The following is a 21,269-nucleotide window of genomic DNA, read 5'->3' on the forward strand; positions in this document are numbered from 1 at the left end:
GCTGGCGTGGAGGAGGCTGGCGTGGAGGAGGCTGGCATGGAGGAAGCTGGCGTGGAGGAGGCTGGCGTGGAGGAGGCTGGCGTGGAGGAGGCTGGCGTGGAGGCTGGCGTGGAGGAGGCTGGCGAGGAGGCTGGCATGGAGGAGGCTGGTGTGGAGGAGGCTGGCGTGGAGGAGGCTGGCGTGGAGGAGGCTGGCATGGAGGAGGCTGGCGTGGAGGAGGCTGGCGTGGAGGCTGGCGTGGAGGAGGCTGATGTGGAGGAGGCTGGCGTGGAGGAGGCTGGCATGGAGGAAGCTGGCGTGGAGGAGGCTGGTGTGGAAGCCGTGGGAGCCTGGAGCTGCTGTCCTCCTAACTGTAACCATGTGGCAGGTTGCATTTTCCAAACACTGAGGCAGAGATCTCGCTTCTGGTCTTACCCCACCATCAGCAGTCTATCTTTTCTCCTCTTGAAAACAAGCGGGCTTGGTGGCTGTCTGTCCATCAAGGACAGCAGAGATGAGCAGTATGAACTCCAGGGCTGCGCGGAGCTACCGTCTGACCGTCTCCAAGCGGCCGGGCTGCAGGAAGCCCCCCTGTGGGGAAGAGGCCGCTCACAGGTGACCTCCAGCCTCCCAGACGCGCAGCCTTGGCCCACATCTGACTTCAACCGCATGGTGGTCTCAGCCTCCCAACCAAAGCTCCCACATGCCCGACCCTCAGGGGCCATGGCAGAAATGAGAGGTGCAGCATGCAGAGCCCCTGGTTGGAGGCTGTTGAGACCGAGACACCGGGGGCTGAGAGGGTGGGACACCAGCCGTGTCGACGGGAGCTGACACATGGCAGCGGCTGCTGGGTCCCAAGGCCTCGGCTGGGTCTGTGGTGGCCAAACAGACCAGGAATGCAAACCCACGGCAGGTCCACTTCATGATCTGGGGTTCTGAGCCCCGGCTAACCCCACTGAAGCCACTCAGCCGGAACCTGCCTACATCCAGGGCTGACCAGGGCAGGCCTTGGTGCATGGGTCTGCACGTGCGTGTGTGCATGTGTGTGTGCCCGTGCGTGTGTGCACACCCACACCCTCGCATGCTCCATCTCACAGGCAGCTCCATCCACGCAAACACAAGTTCTCAAGCGTCTTCCCATCGGACACACCATTGATTTCCCTTTGTCTGGAGGTGGACAGCTTTTCTAATTAAGCAGAGGCTTTAAGCCTGCCACAGAGCACACAACGTAGAGCTTGATTATGAAGACCCGCCCATGGGATGAGAAAAGGGAGCCGGCAAATCCAAATTAAACAGTACCGTAAAACGGATGGCCTTCCCCAAGAAGCCCCCGATCCGGCGTGGTGACGCCGCCCCTTCATGCTGGCAGTCCCCCTGCGAAAAACTGCGTAGGCTGCCAACCCTAATAGAGCGGATTCAGTGGGTGGTGAATTGAGGGCACCCCAGGCCCAATCCGGTGGATGCTAGCTTCCAGTCTGTGTGGCCAGGACAGGCAGAGTTGGGAAATGTGGGCCTCTGGAGGCAGGCATGTCTGTGCCTGACTGTCTCTTGCCTGGGGCAGGCACCCCAGCTGCTCCTTCCTTCCCTCCCTCCCTCCTTCCCTCCCTCCTTCTTTCCCTCCCTCCCTCCTTCCCTCCCTCCTTCCTTCTTTCCCTCCTTCCTTCCCTCCCTCCTTCCTTCCTTCCCTCCATCCCTCCTTTCTTCCCTCCTTCCTTCCTTCCCTCCATCCCTCCTTCCTTCCCTCCCTCCTTCCTTCCCTCCATCCCTCCTTCCTTCTCTCCTTCCTTCCTTCCCTCCATCCCTCCTTCCTTCTCTCCTTCCTTCCTTCCCTCCATCCTTCCTTCCTTCCCTCCTTCCCTCCTTCCTTCCCTCCTTCTTTCCTTCCCTCCCTCCCTCCTTCCCTCCCTCACGCCTTCCCTCCTTCCTTCCTTCCCTCCTCCTTCCCTCCCGCCCTCACTCCCTCCTTCCCTCCCTCCCTCCTTCCCTCTCTCCCTCCTTCCTTCCTTCCTTCCCTCCCTCCCTCCTTCCCTCCTTCCTTCTCTACCTCCTTCCCTCCCTCCCTCCTTCCCTTCTTCCTTCCTTCCCTCCTTCCCTCCCTCACTCCCTCCTTCCCTCCTTCCTTCCCTCCCTCCCTCCTTCCCTCTCTCCCTCCTTCCTTCCTTCCCTCCCTCACTCCTTCCCTCCTTCCTTCTCTACCTCCTTCCCTCCCTCCCTCCCTCCTTCCCTTCTTCCTTCCTTCCCTCCTTCCCTCCCTCACTCCCTCCTTCCCTCCTTCCTTCCCTCCCTCACTCCTCCCTCACTCCCTCCTTCCCTCCTTCCCTCCCTCACTCCTTCCCACCCTCCTTCCCTCCCTCACTCCTTCCTTCCTTCTCTCCCTTTTTCCCTCCCTCCTTTCTTCCTTCCTTCCCTCCTTCCTTTTCTCCCCCCTTCCTTTCTTCCTCCCTCCTTCCTTCCTTTCTTCCTTCCTTCTTTCCCTCCTTCCTTCCCTCCTTCCTTTCCTCCTTCCCTCCCTTCTTCCTTCCTTCCTTCCCTCCTTTCCTCCCTCCTTCCTTCCTTCCCTCCTTCTTCCTTCCTTCTTTCCCTCCTTCCCTCCCTCCTTCCTTTCTTCCCTCCTTCCTTCCTTCCCTCCCTTCCCTCACTGAGTACCAGGTTTTCCCTCCCCTCCCCACCCACACAGTGTAGTTTATTTTCAAATGTCTAGTGAGTACCACTACTGCATTTGTTCGCCTTTTGTCCCCCCTTTTCTGTGCCCCCTTGACCCTCCCAAAGACAGGTAAGTGAGCAAACAAGACAAAAAGAAAAGAAAACAAAAACAACAAAAAATAACCCTCTTGTTTCCATTTCCTGGAGTTTGGGTAAATAGTATCTTCTATCCATAGGCATTGCGCCCTTGTGCTCCTCCCGAGTATCCTCCTTTGGTCTCTCTGTGTGACACCCAGAGTCCTGTGTAATGGATCATGTCCTGGTATATTTTGGACCTTGCTTCGGCTCATGAGAGAAAACGTGCCGTTTGTCCGGGTTTCCCTCTTTGCCGGGGCTGGAGCTGCGGCCAGCCAGCCCGAGGCCTGGCCGTGGGCCCTGTCCTGTCCGGTTGCCCTGTGCCTGGTTGGGACCTGTAGGAGACCCTCCCTTCTGGCTGTTGATCGGGGGCCTGAAGGGAGCACTCAGGACCACGCTCATTCCCGCGGTGGACAAGCCGAGTCTGCAGCCACGGGCCGGTGCGGTGCCTGTCTTCCCCCTCAGACAGGGGTCGGGAATCTGCCGGATTCAGAGCCTGACCACGAGGCTGGTCCTGCCCTTCAGTGAAAGCGGACACAGACTCGGTGTTAGCCGTGAAACGCTGAGCTCCTGCTCCCTCTTCCCAGGAGCTGGCGGCCAGTGATGGCGTCTCCTGCTCGGCTGCGTGGCTGGCGGCAGGCGGATGGCATGGCAGGGCCGCCTTGCTGTGGATTCTGAGCTCACGCATTCTGCCAGGGCGGGAGCCGGCGGGAAGCGGGAAGATGTCCGCACAGAACCAGCTCCCTGACCCGCCTCCTGAGAACCTCCCCGCCTGGATTCCCAGGAACGCCGGCAGGGCTCCTGGCCCTTGGCTTCCTGTCCGCTGGGCTGAGCACGGTCCCTGGCAGGAGACAGGTGCCGCTGTCCAGACTGAGGCTGTGCCCCTGGGAGATGCTTGCTCCCAGGACCCCGAGGGCAGCCCGTGAACCCCGATTCGATCGTGGCCAAGCCCCCAGAGGAGCTCCGGAGCCCGGTAGTGCGCTGCCTCCGTGTTTTCCACGGCCAGGGTCAGGTCTGATGGAACGGAGCCCCGCCGCTCAGCTGCCATCCAGAACCTCTGTAGCATCTGTCTCCTGGTGCTCAGACCCAGCTCCAGCCTCACCCGCTCTGCCCACCATGAGCACCCACCAGTCCGCAGAAGAACTCTGTGCGCCGGCTGGGGTGGGGACAGAGTATCCACAGAAAAGCCCAGAGCCAGCGCCATGCCCTGCTTCAGCCCGGGGAGACCCTGGGCTCTGAGCTGGAGCAGGAGATCAGAAGGGCACATGGGCAGCCACGGGGCATCGGCCCGAGGAGGAATGGATGTGGACGGAGGGGCTGACACATGGGAAGCTGCCCCACACAGTCCCAGGGGAAAGGAGGAAGGGCTGCCCCTGGACCTGGGCCGACGGTGGGGCAGGGCGGGCCCTGCTGGGAGGTGTCTGACGGTGGGAAAGGCAGCGGAGGCTGACCTCAGCCCCGGAGCCCCCAGTCTGCAGCCTTGCCTGCGGGGCCCTGGGCGGCCAGGCAGCCCCTCACGGACCCCGCCCTCTGCTGTGTCCATCACCCCGACCTGGACAAACCTTGGGTGACAAACTGTGGCTGGTGCAGGGCTTCCCTGGAGTCTGTGACCTGCTCAGGGACCAGGGGCACTGCTCTGACCTTGTGGGTGCGGCCCTGACCCCGCGGGTGCTGCCCTGATCCTGCGGGTGCTGCCCTGACCCCAGGGGTGCTGCCCTGACCCCAGGGGCACTGCCCTGACCCCGCGGGTGCTACCCTGACCCCAGAGGTGCTGCCCTGACCCCAGAGGTGCTGCCCTGACCCCAGGGGTGCTGCCCTGACCCCGTGGGTGCTGCCCTGACCCCGTGGGTGCTGCCCTGACCCCAGGGGTGCTGCCCTGACCCCGCAGGGTGCTGCTCTGACCCCGAGGGTGCTGTCCTGACCCCAGGGGTGCTGCCCTGACCCCAGGGGTGCTGCCCTGACCCCGTGGGTGCTGCCCTGACCCTGCGGGTGCTGCCCTGACCCCACGGGTGCTGCCCTGACCCCGCGGGTGCTGCCCTGACCCTGCGGGTGCTGCCCTGACCCCAGGGGTGCTGCCCTGACCCCGCGGGTGCTGCCCTGACCCCGCGGGTGCTGCCCTGACCCTGCGGGTGCTGCCCTGACCCCGAGGGTGCTGCCCTGACCCCAGGGGCACTGCCCTGACCCCGCGGGTGCTGCCCTGACCCCGCGGGTGCTGCCCTGACCCCAGGGGTGCTGCCCTGACCCCGCGGGTGCTGCCCTGACCCCGCGGGTGCTGCCCTGACCCCAGGGGTGCTGCCCTGACCCCGCGGGTGCTGCCCTGACCCCAGGGGTGCTGCCCTGACCCCGCGGGTGCTGCCCTGACCCCAGGGGTGCTGCCCTGACCCCAGGAGTGCTGCCCTGACCCTGTGGGTGCTGCCCTGACCCCGCGGGTGCTGCCCTGACCCCAGGGGTGCTGCCCTGACCCCGCGGGTGCTGCCCTGACCCCGCGGGTGCTGCCCTGACCCCGCGGGTGCTGCCCTGACCCCGCGGGTACTCTGCTGCTCTGGCCCCTCAACCTCTGCTGGACTTCGCAGGTCCTCTTGCTGCACAGTGAGGGGAGAGGCTCCGCATGGGGCCGGCAGGACGCGGCCACCGGGCTCAGCCTCCAGCCGGTCCCGACGGCTCAGCGTGCGGCCGCAGCTGCTGCAGCACTGTGATCCTGCCCCGCACACGCCCGGGCCTGATCCGGCCGGGCCTCGGCAGCCCCTGCCCCCCAGCGGCCATCACGGCCTCCACTGAGCACGGTGCCTCCCGCAGGTGCAGACAGATGACCTACGCCAAAGACCTGCCCCAGGTGTCCGTGGTCTTCATCTTTGTCAACGAGGCCCTCTCGGTCATCCTGCGCTCCGTGCACAGCGTGGTCAACCACACGCCCTCCCAGCTCCTGAAGGAGGTCATCCTAGTGGATGACAACAGTGATAATGGTGAGTGCCACCGCCGGGGGGCTGGCACGGCTCGTGCAGGGGGATGCCGCGGAGGGGAGGGGGCACTGGGGAGGGCCCGCTCTGGTCAGGCCAGCTCCAGGGCGCTCTGTAGGCTGGGGAGGGGAGGGGGCACTGGGGAGGGCCCGCTCTGGGCAGGGGAGGGGAGGGGGCACTGGGGGGGGCCCGCTCTGGTCAGGCCAGCCCCACAGCGCTCTGTAGGCTCTGGGCACAGTGCTGTCTCCCAAGCAAAGAGCAAAACCTGGGGTTGAGGTGACAGGGACTTGGCTGGAGGCCAGAAGGCATGATCAGGTGAGAACAGGCCAGTCCCAACCTCCCAGGGCGGGGCGGGGGGGGGAGCCCCTGTCCTCCCCCACCCGCCTGGGAGAGTCCCCTGGCCCTTGGGCTGTGTGCAGCCCTGGCTCAAGCCTCTGCTCCTGTTCGCACGGTGTGCCTCAGTCCCCTCTGCGCCCAGGTCCTGGGAGGAACTGCTACTGATTGTGGGGGTGCCAGGGATTCAGGGATTCTTCCTTTTTTTTCAAAGTTCGTCTAAAATGTACCCAACTGTGCTAGCTGTTCTTAGTGTGCCGGCACCGTGTTGAGGACATGTGTGGCCCTGTCCCATCACCTCCTAGGAGGCTGCTGGGGCCCTGCCAGGCCAAAGCTCTGCTCCAGCCCCCTCCCCAGCCCCCATCCTGCTGTCTGCCCAGCCTCTCCCCTGCCCCTCCCCTGCCCCTCCCCTGCCCCTCCCCAGCCCCTCCCCTGCCCCTCCCCAGCCTCTCCCCAGCCCCCAGCCCCTCCCCTGCCCCTCCCCAGCCCCCAGCCCCTCCCCTGCCCCTCCCCAGCCCCTCCCCAGCCCCTCCCTAGCCTCTCCCCAGCCCCTCCCTAGCCTCTCCCCTGCCCCTCCCCAGACCCCAGCCCCTCCCCTGCCCCTCCCCAGCCCCTCCCCAGCCCCTCCCTAGCCTCTCCCCAGCCCCTCCCTAGCCTCTCCCCTGCCCCTCCCCAGCCCCCAGCCCCTCCCCAGCCCCTCCCCAGCCCCCAGCCCCTCCCCAGCCCCCATCTTGCTGTCTGACCCCGAGTTGGACTGCTCCAGGGGCCACTCTGGTGGCCAGACTGCACTGTCCTTGGACTGGCTTGTCCATCCAGGTTGTGGCCTGTGTCTGACTTCCCCTCTTAAGGCCGAGCCACCTCCCCGGTGTGATGGACCCCATTCTGCTCATCTCCCGTGGCCACAGCTGGTCCCATTTTCTCCTGCTCCAGTGCCGACCTCCCTCTGCATGGCCGTTTTTCTCTTTCGCTGTCCCTGCGGCCCAGCCCCGTGGGGCTTCGAACGACGCTCAGGAGCTGTGGACGCGGGGCTGAGGCCCGAGTGTCGCAGCGTGGGTCCCCGGCGCGTGCTGAGCCCTCCCTCTCCCCGCAGCGGAGCTCAAGCTCAGCCTGGACCAGTACGTGCACAAGCGGTACCCGGGCCTGGTGAAGGTGGTGCGCAACAGCCGGCGCGAGGGGCTCATCCGGGCACGGCTGCAGGGCTGGAAGGCGGCCACAGCGCCCGTGGTGGGCTTCTTCGATGCCCACGTGGAGTTCAACACAGGCTGGTAAGGGCCGGGGACCCGCTCCACCCCACGGGAGGCTGGGAGCCAGCCCCCGCGGTCCTGCAGGGACAGGGTGCACGGGGCAGGGCTGGGCAGGGACAGGGTGCACAGGGCAGGGACACACGGGGCAGGGCTGGGCAGGGACAGGGTGCACAGGGCAGGGACACACGGCGCAGGGCTGGGCAGGGACAGGGTGCACGGGGCAGGGACACACGGCGCAGGGCTGGGCAGGGACAGGGTGCACGGGGCAGGGACACACGGGGCAGGGCTGGGCAGGGACAGGGTGCACGGGGCAGGGACACACGGGGCAGGGCTGGGCAGGGACAGGGTGCACGGGGCAGGGACACACGGGGCAGGGCTGGGCAGGGACAGGGTGCATGGGGCAGGGACACACGGGGCAGGGCTGGGCAGGGACAGGGTGCATGGGGCAGGGACACACGGGGCAGGGCTGGGCAGGGACAGGGTGCACGGGGCAGGGACACACGGGGCAGGGCTGGGCAGGGACAGGGTGCACGGGGCAGGGCTGGGCAGGGACAGGGTGCACGGGGCAGGGCTGGGCAGGGACAGGGTGCACAGGGCAGGGACACACGGGGCAGGGCTGGGCAGGGACAGGGTGCACGGCGCAGGGCTGGGCAGGGACAGGGTGCACGGGGCAGGGCTGGGCAGGGACAGGGTGCACAGGGCAGGGACACACGGCGCAGGGCTGGGCAGGGACAGGGTGCACGGGGCAGGGACACACGGCGCAGGGCTGGGCAGGGACAGGGTGCACGGGGCAGGGACACACGGGGCAGGGCTGGGCAGGGACAGGGTGCACGGGGCAGGGACACACGGGGCAGGGCTGGGCAGGGACAGGGTGCACGGGGCAGGGACACACGGCGCAGGTGCTCCGCGGGCTCCCTCACCATCCGCGCATCTCCCACAGGGCTGAGCCTGCCCTCACGCGGATTCGAGAGGACCGGAGGCGCATCATCCTGCCTGCCATCGACAACATCAAGTACAACACGTTCGAGGTGCAGCAGTACGCCAACGCCGCCCACGGCTACAACTGGGGCCTGTGGTGCATGTACATCATCCCACCGCAGGACTGGCTGGACCGAGGGGATGAGTCCGCGCCCATCAGGTGAGGGGTGAGGAGACGGCAGGCCTGGGCAGGCCTGAGGCCAGGGGGCTGGGGGCCAGGCGAGAGGAAGAGAGGGAGACGGGGGACAGACAGTGGTAGAGACACAGAGCAAGGAGCCGGTGCTGGCACACGAATCCCGTGGCCCAGGCAGAGAGAGGAAAGTAGGGCCTGAGGATGGATGGTTTGTTTTTTGGTTGGTCCTGGGGCTTGAACTCAGGGCCTGGGCGCTGTCCCTGAGCTCTTCAGCTCAAGGCGAGTGCTCTACCACTTTGAGCCACAGCACCACTTCCTGTTTTCTGGTGGTTCGTTGGAGATAGGAGTCTCATGACTTTTCCTGCCCAGGCTGGCTTTGAACTACGATCCTCAGATCTCAGCCTCCTGAGTGGCTAGGATTATAGGAGCCTAGCTGGGTTTTTAAAAATTTGCTTTATTGTTATTTTAACGAGTCAGGTAATGAGCACATTTCCTTTCTACTGTCTCTTCCCTCCCTCCCTCCCGCCCTCCCGTCTCCACCCATGACATATAGTTCACTTTCATCGCACTGTCCAGGGATGGGAATGCTTTTTGCTGTGGACAGAGACCCACGATTATTTAATCAGATCCCCACAGACTGTCCTGCCGAGACTTTATTTTTTGAATTAGTTCCTTTGAAGAGCGGGATTCGTACACGTTTGGAATGCTCACGTACCTGCTCGTGCCTTGGGAGGCAGGCGCACTGGCCGGGGCCGCTTGCCTTGGTGGGCTGCGCCTGTGCCCAGCGGCCTGGGGGCGCCGCTCAGCCCAGACCCAGCTGCTCCCTGTGCTGTCTCACTGACGCCTGATTCCTACACAGCTAAACCACCTAAGTCGCTGTGTCAGTCCCCCAACCCCCGAGCTCCTGTAGTTTGAGACCTTCCCCCAACTCCCTCCACCCCTGTCCAAGGAACTCCTGGGGAGCCTGTGCCTCAAATTCCAGAGGCTCCCCCTGTCCCGGGGAGGCTAGGCTCCGGCACTGTCCCAGACGTGAATTGCACCTCAGGCCCTGACAGGCCTCCCGGGCGGGGGCAGGGCAGGGGCTGGGTGACTCGGGGAGGCCCCGCTGGCGGAGGCCGCCATGCCCATGAGGCCCTGAGAGCGCCTCGCAGCACCCGGGCCGGCACCCCTTGCAGGAGGGTCTTGCAGGAGCTCAGGGTGGCGGTGGGCAGCCCTGCCCGACAGACTGTGACAATGGAACATCAGCACAGCCGGGCCGGGCACCCTCAGGCCTGGCGTGGCCCTTGCTCTGCTGGCAGAACATCTCCGTGATAATGAAGTCCCAGGGCAGCCTGAAGCCGGGCAGGGCTGTGGGGCCGCGGTGAGGTGGAATCACTGGGCGCCGGCCCACACCTCTCTGATTTCCACCACCGAGGATGTTGACGGTGAGACTGACGAGCCTGCCAAGGCAGCCGGGCCCCTGGGGCTTCTGCTGGGAGCCCGGCTGGGTGCCGACACCGCCTGGCAGGGCCTGGGCTCCAGCTCCATCGCAGTGCCGTGCCACAGATGGGTCCCAGAGCCGCCGGTCAGCGAGCAGGGGTTGAAATGGTCTGGAAGATCCCAACTAGTGGCAAAACAAATGCCTCGTGTGTGACAGTTTATCAGTCAGTGAAATTCAGGAAGCCCAGGAGAGGCCTGGGAGCCATTAACACCTGGTCCTGAAAGCTAGCTAACCAGCACACAGCCGCCTCCGCCCGGCCCGGAGCCAGCCAGGAGGCTGGAGGGAGCAGCCCCTTGTCCCATGCAGCTTCCACAAGCGCCCCCCGGAGGACCTTTATCAGACTGCTTGCGGTTTGGAGCCCGTCCCTGTGCAGACACTGCCTCCCGGCCAGGGCCTTGACAGCATCTCCCGCAGACGGGGGCCCAGGGCCCTGGTCCCGGCCTGTCACCCCCCGGCCCCCAGTGCCCTGGTCCTGGCCTGTCACCCCCAGTCCCCAGGGCCCTGGTCCCGGCCTGTCACCCCCGGCCCCCAGTGCCCCGGTCCTGGCCTGTCACCCCCAGTCCTGGCCTGTCACCCCCAGTCCCCAGGGCCCCAGTCCCAAGCACCCCGATCCCCACCTTTCACCCCCAGCCCCCAGTCACCGCAGTGGTTTCCAAATTTAAGTAAACTATGACATTGGCATCTACGCTCCCCCATGGTCAGAGCCACCAAGTGCAGGACGTAGGGAAGTGGAGACTGAGGAAGAGGAGGGGCCGGAGGGAAGCTGAGATGGTGGCGGGGGTCTGACTGGGCTGGGCCAGGCAGATTCAGAGCCGGACATCAGGAAGGTGATGACCTGTGGCACGTAGTGCCCGAAGGAGCCCAGTCAGTGTGGGCCTGGTCCGTGTGGACCCCGTGTGGGCCTGTGTGGGCCCTGTGTGGACCCAATGTGGGCCCCGGGTGGAACTGTGTGGGCCCTGTGTGGACCCAATGTGGGCCCCGAGTGGACCCGTGTGGACCTGTGTGGACCTGTGTGGGCCCCAGGGTAGACCCTGTGTAGACCTGTGTAGATCTGTGTGGACCTGTGTTGGCCCCGTGTAGACCCATGTAGACCCCGTGTATACCCATGTGGGCCCCATGTGGACCTGTGTGTAACAGTGTGGACCCCGTGTGGACCTGTGTGGGCCCTGTGTGGACCTGTGTGTACCAGTGTAGGCCCCGTGTGGACCTGTGTGGGCCCCGTGTGGACCTGTGTGGGCCCCGTGTGGACCCCGTGTGGACCTGTGTGGACCTGTGTGTGCCCCAGGTAGACCCTGTGTAGACCTGTGTAGATCTGTGTGGACCTGTGTTGGCCCCGTGTAGACCCATGTAGACCCCGTGTATACCCATGTGGGCCCCATGTGGACCTGTGTGTACCAGTGTGGGCCCCGTGTGGACCTGTGTGGACCCGTGTGGACCTGTGTGTAACAGTGTGGACCCCGTGTGGACCTGTGTGGGCCCCGTGTGGACCTGTGTAGGCCCCGTGTGGACCCCGTGTGGACCTGTGTGGACCTGTGTGGGCCCCGTGTGGACCTGTGTGGACCTGTGTGGACCTGTGTGGACCCATCTGTGTGGACCCGTCTGTATGGACCTGTGTGGACCCATCTGTGTGGACCTGTGTGAGCTCATGTGGACCTGTCTGTGTGGACCTGTGTGGACCCGTCTGTGTGGACCCGTCCGTGTGGACCTGTGTGGGCTCATGTGGACCTGTCTGTGTGGACCTGTCTGTGTGGACCTGTGTGGGCTCATGTGGACCTGTCTGTGTGGACCTGTGTGGACCCCCTGTGGGCCCCCTGCGGGCCCCGGGTGGACACAGTGTTCCGGAACCAGCACTGCCAGCACACAGGTCCTTCCACATAAGGACGGAGGAGGCTCACCACCTGACCTCACCGACCCCAGCCCTCGGGAAATGAAGGTGGGTTAGCTGTGCTTCCGAGGCCATCCTGGGCTGGCCCTGCCTCCTCCCCGCACCACCAGCGCCCCCTGGAGGCCTCGGCATGCCGGTCTCCCCGAGGCCGGTTCCTCCTGGGAGGCGGATGGCCGGGCCTTTCTCAGCCCTGTGTGGAGAGCCCACCATTTACCTCCCCAGCTCACCGAGGCTGTGTGGGTTGCTCCCTCTTTCAACATTTCGAGGGGGTTTGTTGGAACCTAAATACTCAGTAGACAGGAGGTAAAGGCAGAGGGTGCCAGGAGAGGCAGGGCCTGGCCGCACCGGGGAAGGGAAAGCTCAGGTCTCCCTGCAGGCTGTAAGACAGCCAGAGTGGAGACGCACCGCAAGAACCTCTGGTGTACCCCCAACCCGAGAGCACCCAGGCCTGAGGCCCTTCCAGCCACGGTGCCCCTTAGCTTTCCTGTTTTCTTTTATCACAGCAAGGTTTTCTCCCACAAATAAATTCAGAGCTAGCTGACGCTGCTGCGATCGTCTTAGGGTTCGAGTTTACTTTGGAACTGAGTAATAATAATAATAGATCATTACCAGCGTTAACAGGCTCGATGGGAAACGGTGTCCGTCCACCAGACATCACGGTCATGGTGGCCGAGGAAGGAAAAGCCACCCTGATGTAACGTGGCCTGTCTGGGGCCGACGGTTAAAATCAGTGTTGAACTTCACTATGGTTGGCTTTGAGGCCAAAATCGAGTGCAGAGTGAGCCGGGCCTTTGCTCGGCTGTTGTCTGGCGTCTGTCGGCTGTCGGTGTCTGTCCTCTGTCGGCCCTGCAGGCCCCACAGGCGGGCTCAGCCCCCCAGGTGTGTGCCCCGCAGGTGTGTGCCCCCCAGGTGTGTGCCCCGCAGGTGTGTGCCCCCCAGGTGTGGGCCCCCAGGTGTGCCCCCCAGGTGTGTGCCCCCCAGGTGTGTGCCCCCCAGGTGTGTGCCCCCCAGGTGTGGGCCCCCAGGTGTGGGCCCCCAGGTGTGCCCCCCAGGTGTGTGCCCCCAGGTGTGGCCCCCCAGGTGTGTGCCCCCCAGGTGTGTGCCCCCCAGGTGTGTGCCCCGCAGGTGTGTGCCCCGCAGGTGTGTGCCCCCCAGGTGTGGCCCCCCAGGCGGGCTCCTGCCCCTCAGGTGACGCCTGCTGCCCTCTGTCTCCGCAGGACACCCGCCATGATCGGCTGCTCATTTGTGGTGGACCGCGAATACTTTGGGGACATTGGCCTGCTGGACCCGGGCATGGAGGTGTACGGCGCAGAGAATATCGAGCTGGGGATGAGGGTGAGCAGGCCAGCGAGGGCCAGCGAGGGCCAGCGAGGCCCCAGCCGTGGGGCAGCCGGTCACCCGACACCAGCAAGGGCGGGGCACGAAGCCTGGTGCTCTGATGCCCTTTGACCTTTCAGGCCCTCTCTCCTGCTGCTGCCTGGTGGCGGGGGGGGGGGGGGGGGGGGGGGGTGGGGGGGGGAGAAGGCACTGGGGACCAGTTAGCTGTGTGGAGGGGGAGGGGTGGGAGCTGGTTAGCTGTGGGGGGGAGGGGTGGGAGCTGGTTAGCTGTGTGGAGGGGGAGGGGTGGGAGCTGGTTAGCTGTGTGGAGGGGGAGGGGGAGCTGGTTAGCTGTGTGGAGGGGGAGGGGGAGCTGGTTAGCTGTGTGGAGGGGGAGGGGGAGCTGGTTAGCTGTGTGGAGGGGGAGGGGGAGCTGGTTAGCTGTGGAGGGGGAGGGGGAGCTGGTTAGCTGTGGGGGGGAGGGGGAGCTGGTTAGCTGTGTGGAGGGGGAGGGGGAGCTGGTTAGCTGTGTGGGGGGGAGGGGGAGCTGGTTAGCTGTGGGGGGGAGGGGGAGCTGGTTAGCTGTGTGGAGGGGGAGGGGGAGCTGGTTAGCTGTGGGGGGGAGGGGGAGCTGGTTAGCTGTGGGGGGGAGGGGTGGGAGCTGGTTAGCTGTGTGGAGGGGGAGGGGGAGCTGGTTAGCTGTGTGGAGGGGGAGGGGGAGCTGGTTAGCTGTGGAGGGGGAGGGGGAGCTGGTTAGCTGTGTGGAGGGGGAGGGGTGGGAGCTGGTTAGCTGTGGGGGGGAGGGGGAGCTGGTTAGCTGTGTGGAGGGGGAGGGGGAGCTGGTTAGCTGTGTGGAGGGGGAGGGGGAGGGCTGGGTCAGCTGGTGAGCCTGAGGACCTGAATAACCGACCGAGTGGGGACGGGGTGGAAGGCGAAGGGAGAGGTGGACGGGAGCGGATGCTCTTTGACCACTTGGGACGCCCCCAGCCCAAGCAGGCGCCCTGCGTGAAGCCCACAGGAGGAGCTGGTCCTGAGGACCGGCGGCCGGGCGGACACAGGGCCAGGGTGTGCTGGCCCACGGGCCGCCGGGACGTGGTCGGCTGCTGCGCTGGCATTCCACCTGGGAAGCGGCAGCCTTTGACCACACGCGGGCCGCCCAGCACAGCTCCCCGGGCCACCTGGCTGGCCCAGGACCGAGGTCACCGTCCCCCGGAGCTCGGCCTCTGTCCCCTCGCCTGGAACCCGCTGCCGTCCTGGTGTGCAGTCAGCGGTGGAGGCCAGTGACCTGAGAGCCCGGAGTAGCGCAGCTCTGCCCACCCCCAGCGCGCGGGGCTTCCCGCCACTCCAGCTCTGTGCTCGGTGCCGCCTGCCTCTGCTCCCGCTTCGGGTCCGTGGCTAACAGGCGGCTCGCACGGCCCCTCAGATCTATTTGGCCCAATTAGAGAAAATCCGTGGTCTTGGGGCCAATTTACATTCCTGTGCTTATAGAAATGCCAGCTGCGCGTCTCCTAATGAGGAAAGGCCTCATGCCGATTAGGGGAAGTGAATTCATCGTGTCCATTCAGTTTAATAAAGGTCAGGACAAAAAGCAAGCACCGAGAGTCTGGTCAGGAAATCCAGCGGCGTGCCGCAAAGCTCCAGGCAAGTGCTGCTGGGAGACGGGGAGGGCTGGCACCGCCCAGGACATGACCCAAGGGGGTGGGACAGGACCGAGGGAGCTGTGGGCCCGTCCTGTGCTGTAGACCTGCTTCGCGGGGCCTGTCCCAGTCAGCTGGGGTGGTGACTAGTACCAGGAGCCTCCCCCGCCAAGCGGTGCTCAGAGCAGGCAGTGACCACCGGCCCTTTGCACACTCTTGCTTCTTCCTGAGTCCAGGACAGTTCTCATGTGACGGGCTTCACCCGCTGTGATGCGTGTTTCTGGAGACGTGGGGTTGGGGTCTTCGTGCACCACGTTGTGTAACAGTGGACTAGTTCTCACCCTTCCCTTGGAAAAGCGGCTCCACCACGCACCAAGTGCACATCTGTCCCCACTTGGGGCTTCAGCTTTCGGCCGTCACCGCGTTGCTTTATGGCCGTCCAGTCCTTCCCGTGTCAGTGGCTCCTCTCTCACCCTGGGACCTCCAGTGCCTTCGGATGGGTGTGCTTGCCTCTCCTTCCGGCCTTTAGCATTCCTCACCACCGAGCCAGCAGCGCCCAGAGCCACGGCTGAGCTGCAGCATGCGCCTGCTGCCCTGGCTTGCTGACCAGCCAGCATCTGCCTTTCTGTCTCCAGAAGGAGGAACTAGAATGTGACCAGCCTGAAGCTCTGGGGGCGGGGTCAGTGGGGGACAGGGGATCCTGTAGAGGGTGATGCACTGACCTGGAGGTAGAGCCATTTGCAAAGCCAAAACCCCCTGGGTGAGTTGTTCCTGCAAGGCCGGTGTCTGGTGGCAGAAGGAAGAATCACCGTGGCCACAGGAAGGAGCCATCGGCCCCGGCACCAGGCCTGGCTGGAGATGGCTTGGCTTGCTGGGAGGCTGGCCTTGATGGGCACCAGTCAGCTCACACCAGGGGAGATCACCTGTGGGCAGGAGCCTGGCTTCTGGTAGCTCAAGAAGCCAACAGACAGGAGGCCACTGGGTGTACCCGGGGCCAGCCTCAGTCACCTTGGAGGAAACTGGACTCAAAGAAGACCCACACAGCCACCTTCTTGGAGGATGGAGGAGGGACGTCCATGTGGACAGACATCTGCGTGGACAGCTGTATGGATGGACGGCTTCTTGCAGCCTCCATCAGCCAAGATGGTGACCAGGAACGGCATCCTTTCCAGTCCCAGTGCATCGAAGGAACCCAGTGAGCATGTGGTGCGCTTGCTCTGACTCAGAAGCCAGGTGCCCAGCCACAGGGCAGCAGCGGCCAGGTTTGCTGCTTGTCCTCAGGAGCCACACTTGTCACCAGGAGAATGGGAATGAGCCAGAGCCTTAGTCCTTCCCGGAAAAATGGCCAGGCGCCCACCTAACCATAAGTGGCACTGGCTCTGCTGCCATTTGTCTGAAGAAGGATGAGGTTGTCTGGGAGAGGATGAGGTCGTCCGGGGGAGGATGAGGTCGTCCGGGGGAGGATGAGGTCGTCCGGGGGAGGATGAGGTCGTCCGGGGGAGGATCAGGTCGTCTGGGGGAGGCTGAGGGTGTCGGGAGGCTGAGGTTGTCTGGGGGAGGATGAGGTCGTCCGGGGGAGGATCAGGTCGTCTGGGGGAGGCTGAGGGTGTCTGGGGGAGGCTGAGGGTGTCTGGGGGAGGATGAGGGTGTCTGGGGGAGGCTGAGGGTGTCTGGGGGAGGCTGAGGTTGTCTGGGGGAGGATCAGGTCGTCTGGGGGAGGCTGAGGTTGTCTGGGGGAGGATCAGGTCGTCTGGGGGAGGATGAGGGTGTCGGGAGGCTGAGGTTGTCTGGGGGAGGATGAGGTCGTCCGGGGGAGGATCAGGTCGTCTGGGGGAGGCTGAGGGTGTCTGGGGGAGGCTGAGGGTGTCTGGGGGAGGATGAGGGTGTCTGGGGGAGGCTGAGGGTGTCTGGGGGAGGCTGAGGTTGTCTGGGGGAGGATCAGGTCGTCTGGGGGAGGCTGAGGTTGTCTGGGGGAGGATCAGGTTGTCTGGGGGAGGATGAGGGTGTCTGGGGGAGGCTGAGGTCGTCTGGGGGAGGCTGAGGGTGTCTGGGGGAGGCTGAGGGTGTCTGGGGGAGGATGAGGTCGTCCGGGGGAGGCTGAGGTTGTCTGGGGGAGGATCAGGTCGTCTGGTAGAGGATCAGGTTGTCTGGGGGAGGATCAGGTCGTCTGGGGGAGGCTGAGGTTGTCTGGGGGAGGATCAGGTTGTCTGGGGGAGGCTGAGGTTGTCTGGGGGAGGCTGAGGTTGTCTGGGGGAGGATCAGGTCGTCTGGGGGAGGCTGAGGGTGTCTGGGGGAGGCTGAGGGTGTCTGGGGGAGGATGAGGTCGTCCGGGGGAGGCTGAGGTTGTCTGGGGGAGGATCAGGTCGTCTGGTAGAGGATCAGGTTGTCTGGGGGAGGATCAGGTCGTCTGGGGGAGGCTGAGGTCGTCTGGGGGAGGATCAGGTCGTCTGGGGGAGGCTGAGGTTGTCTGGTAGAGGATCAGGTTGTCTGGGGGAGGATCAGGTCGTCTGGGGGAGGCTGAGGGTGTCTGGGGGAGGCTGAGGGTGTCTGGGGGAGGATGAGGTCGTCCGGGGGAGGCTGAGGTTGTCTGGGGGAGGATCAGGTCGTCTGGTAGAGGATCAGGTTGTCTGGGGGAGGATCAGGTTGTCTGGGGGAGGCTGAGGTCGTCTGGTAGAGGATCAGGTCGTCTGGGGGAGGCTGAGGTTGTCTGGGGGAGGATCAGGTTGTCTGGGGGAGGCTGAGGTTGTCTGGGGGAGGATCAGGTCGTCTGGTAGAGGATCAGGTTGTCTGGGGGAGGATCAGGTCGTCTGGGGGAGGCTGAGGTTGTCTGGGGGAGGATGAGGCTGCACTCCTTCGAGATCCAGGGCTGGGCCCAGCACTGTATGAGGGGTTTGCTGTCTCTGCCAGCCACACAGGGAAGACCCTGTTGCCAGTATTTTCTGGAATTGACAGAGGTTTGAGCCTCTGATCCATAGCCTCTAATCCAGAGCCTCTGACGCGTAAAAGCATCCCGGAGAGTCCTATATGCAGCCTTCCTATCCAAATATGCAAGAAATCCCAGGGCCTCAGACTCCAACTAGAGGAGGGGCGGGCGTCCTGCTCCCAGGCCCTTCCTGGGAGGAGATTTGTCCAGTGGCTTTGCAATGCCTGCACAGGGAGACATCCGCCCACCAGAGGCCTGGCACTCACCAGAGCAAGTGACCAGGAGGCTCCAATCCTCCAAGACACGCACCGCCTCCAGCCTAGATGCAGTGGGAAGTCACAGCTCGCGTGCGGTCCCTTTGCAATACCTCGGCCGCAGGAAGGAACCTGAGCGAGTGCAAAGCCCCCAGTTCAAAGCTCAGTGCTGCCAAGCCTCCCCCAAACCAATCAGGCCAGTCTTACCAAACAGCTCCCAGACTCCTGCGAGCCAGACATGAGCCAGGGCAGGAGGCATGAAATGAGCTCTGGGCTCCAGGCCCGTGGTCCAGCAGCGGGGAGAGGGAGGGCTATGGATGGGCAAGGATCAGCTGGAGCTGGCGTGGGACACCAGGCCGAGGCCCAGGTCTGTGCGGGGTCCGGCAGGGAGGGGTGCAGTGGTTGGCGCAGATTCCCCTTAGGCCTGGCTGTTGGATGGGATCTGGGGACGGGGCACGTGCAGACAGTGGCCCTGCTGTCACGGGGGCCGTGGGCCTGGGGCAGAGGCAGCTCACAGACCCCTGAGGCTGGAGGGGACGTAGCCATGGGGTGGGTGGAGGCAAAGGATCCACCGTCACAAAACACGCAAGAGAAATCAGTCTTGGGAGGGAACCCCAAAGGGGAGAAGGCTCGCACGCAGGCCCGGTAGACCAGCCGCAGCCTGTGCCCCCCGCCCCTCCCCCAGGGCATCGTCCCTGAAGAAGGCACGGGCGCCCCCCGGCCCCCGACCCCCGGAGGCAGGGCTGTCTGGGCCTCACCGGGTCCCGCCCCCAGGTGTGGCAGTGCGGCGGCAGCATGGAAGTACTGCCCTGCTCTCGCGTGGCACACATCGAGCGCAGCAAGAAGCCCTACAACAACGACATCGACTACTACGCCAAGCGCAACGCCCTGCGGGCCGCAGAGGTGTGGATGGACGACTTCAAGTCCCACGTGTACATGGCCTGGAACATCCCCATGACCGTAAGCCCGTGCCCAGCGGGGAGGGGCGGGGGCATGGGGAGTCAACGCCGGGGCCTCCCCGCCAGGAGGATGGGGCAGGAAAGGGCGGCCACCTCCACGCTGGGAGAGGCTGAGGACAGCCGCGGCTGGGCATGGCCGCGGGGCCTCTCCTCGGCACCTGCAGCAGCCACTCTGGGCCTGGGGTCTCAGAACAACTGTCCCTCAGCTCTTCAGCTCAAGGCAAGCGCTCTACCACCACTTCCGGTTTTCTGGTGGTTCATTGGAGATGAGTCTCACGGACTTTCCTGCCTGGACTGGCCTTGAACCGAGATCCTCAGATCTCAGCCTCCTGTGTAGCTGGGATTACAGGTGTGAGCCACTGGCCTGGTTTGGTTTTTGAAACAGACTCACTTTGGGAGCCCAGGCTCTAGTGCCACCCCTGTCCCCAGGCTGTAAGAAACCTGAGCCGGGGGAGAGGGGACGGGGCCTCTCTGCAGGCCTCCTCACCCTTAGGTCCCATGATTCACCAGGAAGACGGAGCACTCAGCAAGGCCAGCTCGGGGCTCCTAGGACTGATTAAAGTAGCCAAGGGCAAGGTGGTAGCAGGGAGGCTCCCGGAGCAGCCAGGTGTGAGCTCCCAAGGCCCTCCCTCCTGGGATCTGACCACTCAGCTCTCCCAGGACTCTGCCCAGCCCCAGGGTCTGGAGTCCGCACTGGGACTCCGTGTGGGCGCAGTGATTGCCCATGAGATTGGTTCTCGGCCCCTCAAGATCAACCCAAGGAACACAGGTCAGGAAGGAGACGCCAGCACTCAGGGCCCCTCAGGAGGGCAGCGTGTGGACACACATAAGACAGGGGATCTGGATGCAGTCTCGGCACGCCAGGCGGCCGGGGGCTGCTGTAGGCAGGAGACCTGAGCTGCGATGTGCAGCTCTCCACCTGTCCCTGCTTCTACCCCACAGAACCCCGGGGTGGACTTTGGGGACGTGTCTGAGAGGCTGGCCCTGCGCCAGAGGCTGAAGTGCCGCAGCTTCAAGTGGTACCTAGAGAACGTGTACCCCGAGATGAGGATCTACAACAACACCCTCACGTACGGAGAGGTACCGCCTGCACCCGAGACCCTGCAGGGGTGGGTGGGCTTTCCTCCAAGAGGCAGACATCTGCACCCTTCAGACACGCACACTAGAACACCTGCACTCCAACACCCACACCCCAACCAAAACCCACCCCAGCACCCACATCCCCACACCCCGGCACCACATCCCCACACCCACCCCATACCCCGCACCCACATCCCCACACCCCAACCAACACCCACCCCCGCACCCACCCCATACCCTGCACCCACATCCCCACACCCCAGCACCCACATCCCCACACCCCAGCACCCACATCCCCACACCCCAACACCACATCCCCACACCCCAGCACCACATCCCCATACCCCAGCACCACATCCCCACACCCCAGCACCCACATCCCCACACCCCAACACCACATCCCCACACCCCAGCACCCACATCCCCACACCCACATCCCCACACCCCAGCACCCACATCCCCACACCCCAACACCACATCCCCACACCCCAGCACCCACATCCCCACACCCCAGCACCACATCCCCACACCCCAGCACCCACATCCCCACACCCCAGCACCCACATCCCCACACCCCGGCACCACATCCCCACACCCCCGCACCCACATCCCCACACCCCAGCACCCACATCCCCACACCCCAGCACCCACATCCCCACACCCCGCACCCACATCCCCACACCCCAGCACCCACATCCCCACACCCCCGCACCACATCCCCACACCCCAGCACCCACATCCCCACACCCCCGCACCACATCCCCACACCCCCCCACCATATCCCCACACCCCAGCCAACACCCACATCCCCACACCCCAGCACCCACATCCCCACACCCCAGCACCCACACCCCAACACCCACATCCCCACACCCCAGCACCACATCCCCACACCCCAGCCAACACCCACATCCCCACACCCCAGCACCCACATCCCCACACCCCCCCACCACATCCCCACACCCCAGCACCCACATCCCCACACCCCAGCACCCACATCCCCACACCCACATCCCCACACCCCAGCACCACATCCCCACACCCCAGCACCCACATCCCCACACCCCAGCACCACATCCCCACACCCCAGCACCACATCCCCACACCCCAACACCCACATCCCCACACCCCCCCACCACATCCCCACACCCCAGCACCACATCCCCACACCCCGCACCCACATCCCCACACCCCCGCACCACATCCCCACACCCCGCACCCACATCCCCACACCCCAGCACCACATCCCCACACCCCAGCACCCACATCCCCACACCCCCGCACCACATCCCCACACCCCAGCACCACATCCCCACACCCCCGCACCACATC

At 64.8% G+C, this 21,269-nt stretch overlaps 1 protein-coding gene across 1 annotated transcript in view; it reads left to right on the top strand.

Annotated features, from left to right (window-relative positions):
- The window catches only part of LOC138815651 (polypeptide N-acetylgalactosaminyltransferase 9), a 48,440-nt gene that overhangs the window by 19,782 nt on the left and 7,389 nt on the right, over positions 1–21,269 (top strand). Inside the window, exons 3-8 of the mRNA XM_070005066.1 lie at positions 5,554–5,720; positions 7,138–7,312; positions 8,232–8,429; positions 12,985–13,102; positions 18,673–18,858; positions 19,800–19,937. Of these exons, the coding sequence (XP_069861167.1) occupies positions 5,554–5,720; positions 7,138–7,312; positions 8,232–8,429; positions 12,985–13,102; positions 18,673–18,858; positions 19,800–19,937 (982 nt within the window). The remainder of the gene's footprint in view (positions 1–5,553; positions 5,721–7,137; positions 7,313–8,231; positions 8,430–12,984; positions 13,103–18,672; positions 18,859–19,799; positions 19,938–21,269) is intronic.

Source organism: Dipodomys merriami, unplaced genomic scaffold (assembly GCF_024711535.1).
Source record: "Dipodomys merriami isolate MVZ:Mamm:240054 unplaced genomic scaffold, mDipMer1.0.p SCAF_655, whole genome shotgun sequence".
Classification (NCBI taxonomy): Eukaryota; Metazoa; Chordata; class Mammalia; order Rodentia; family Heteromyidae; genus Dipodomys; species Dipodomys merriami.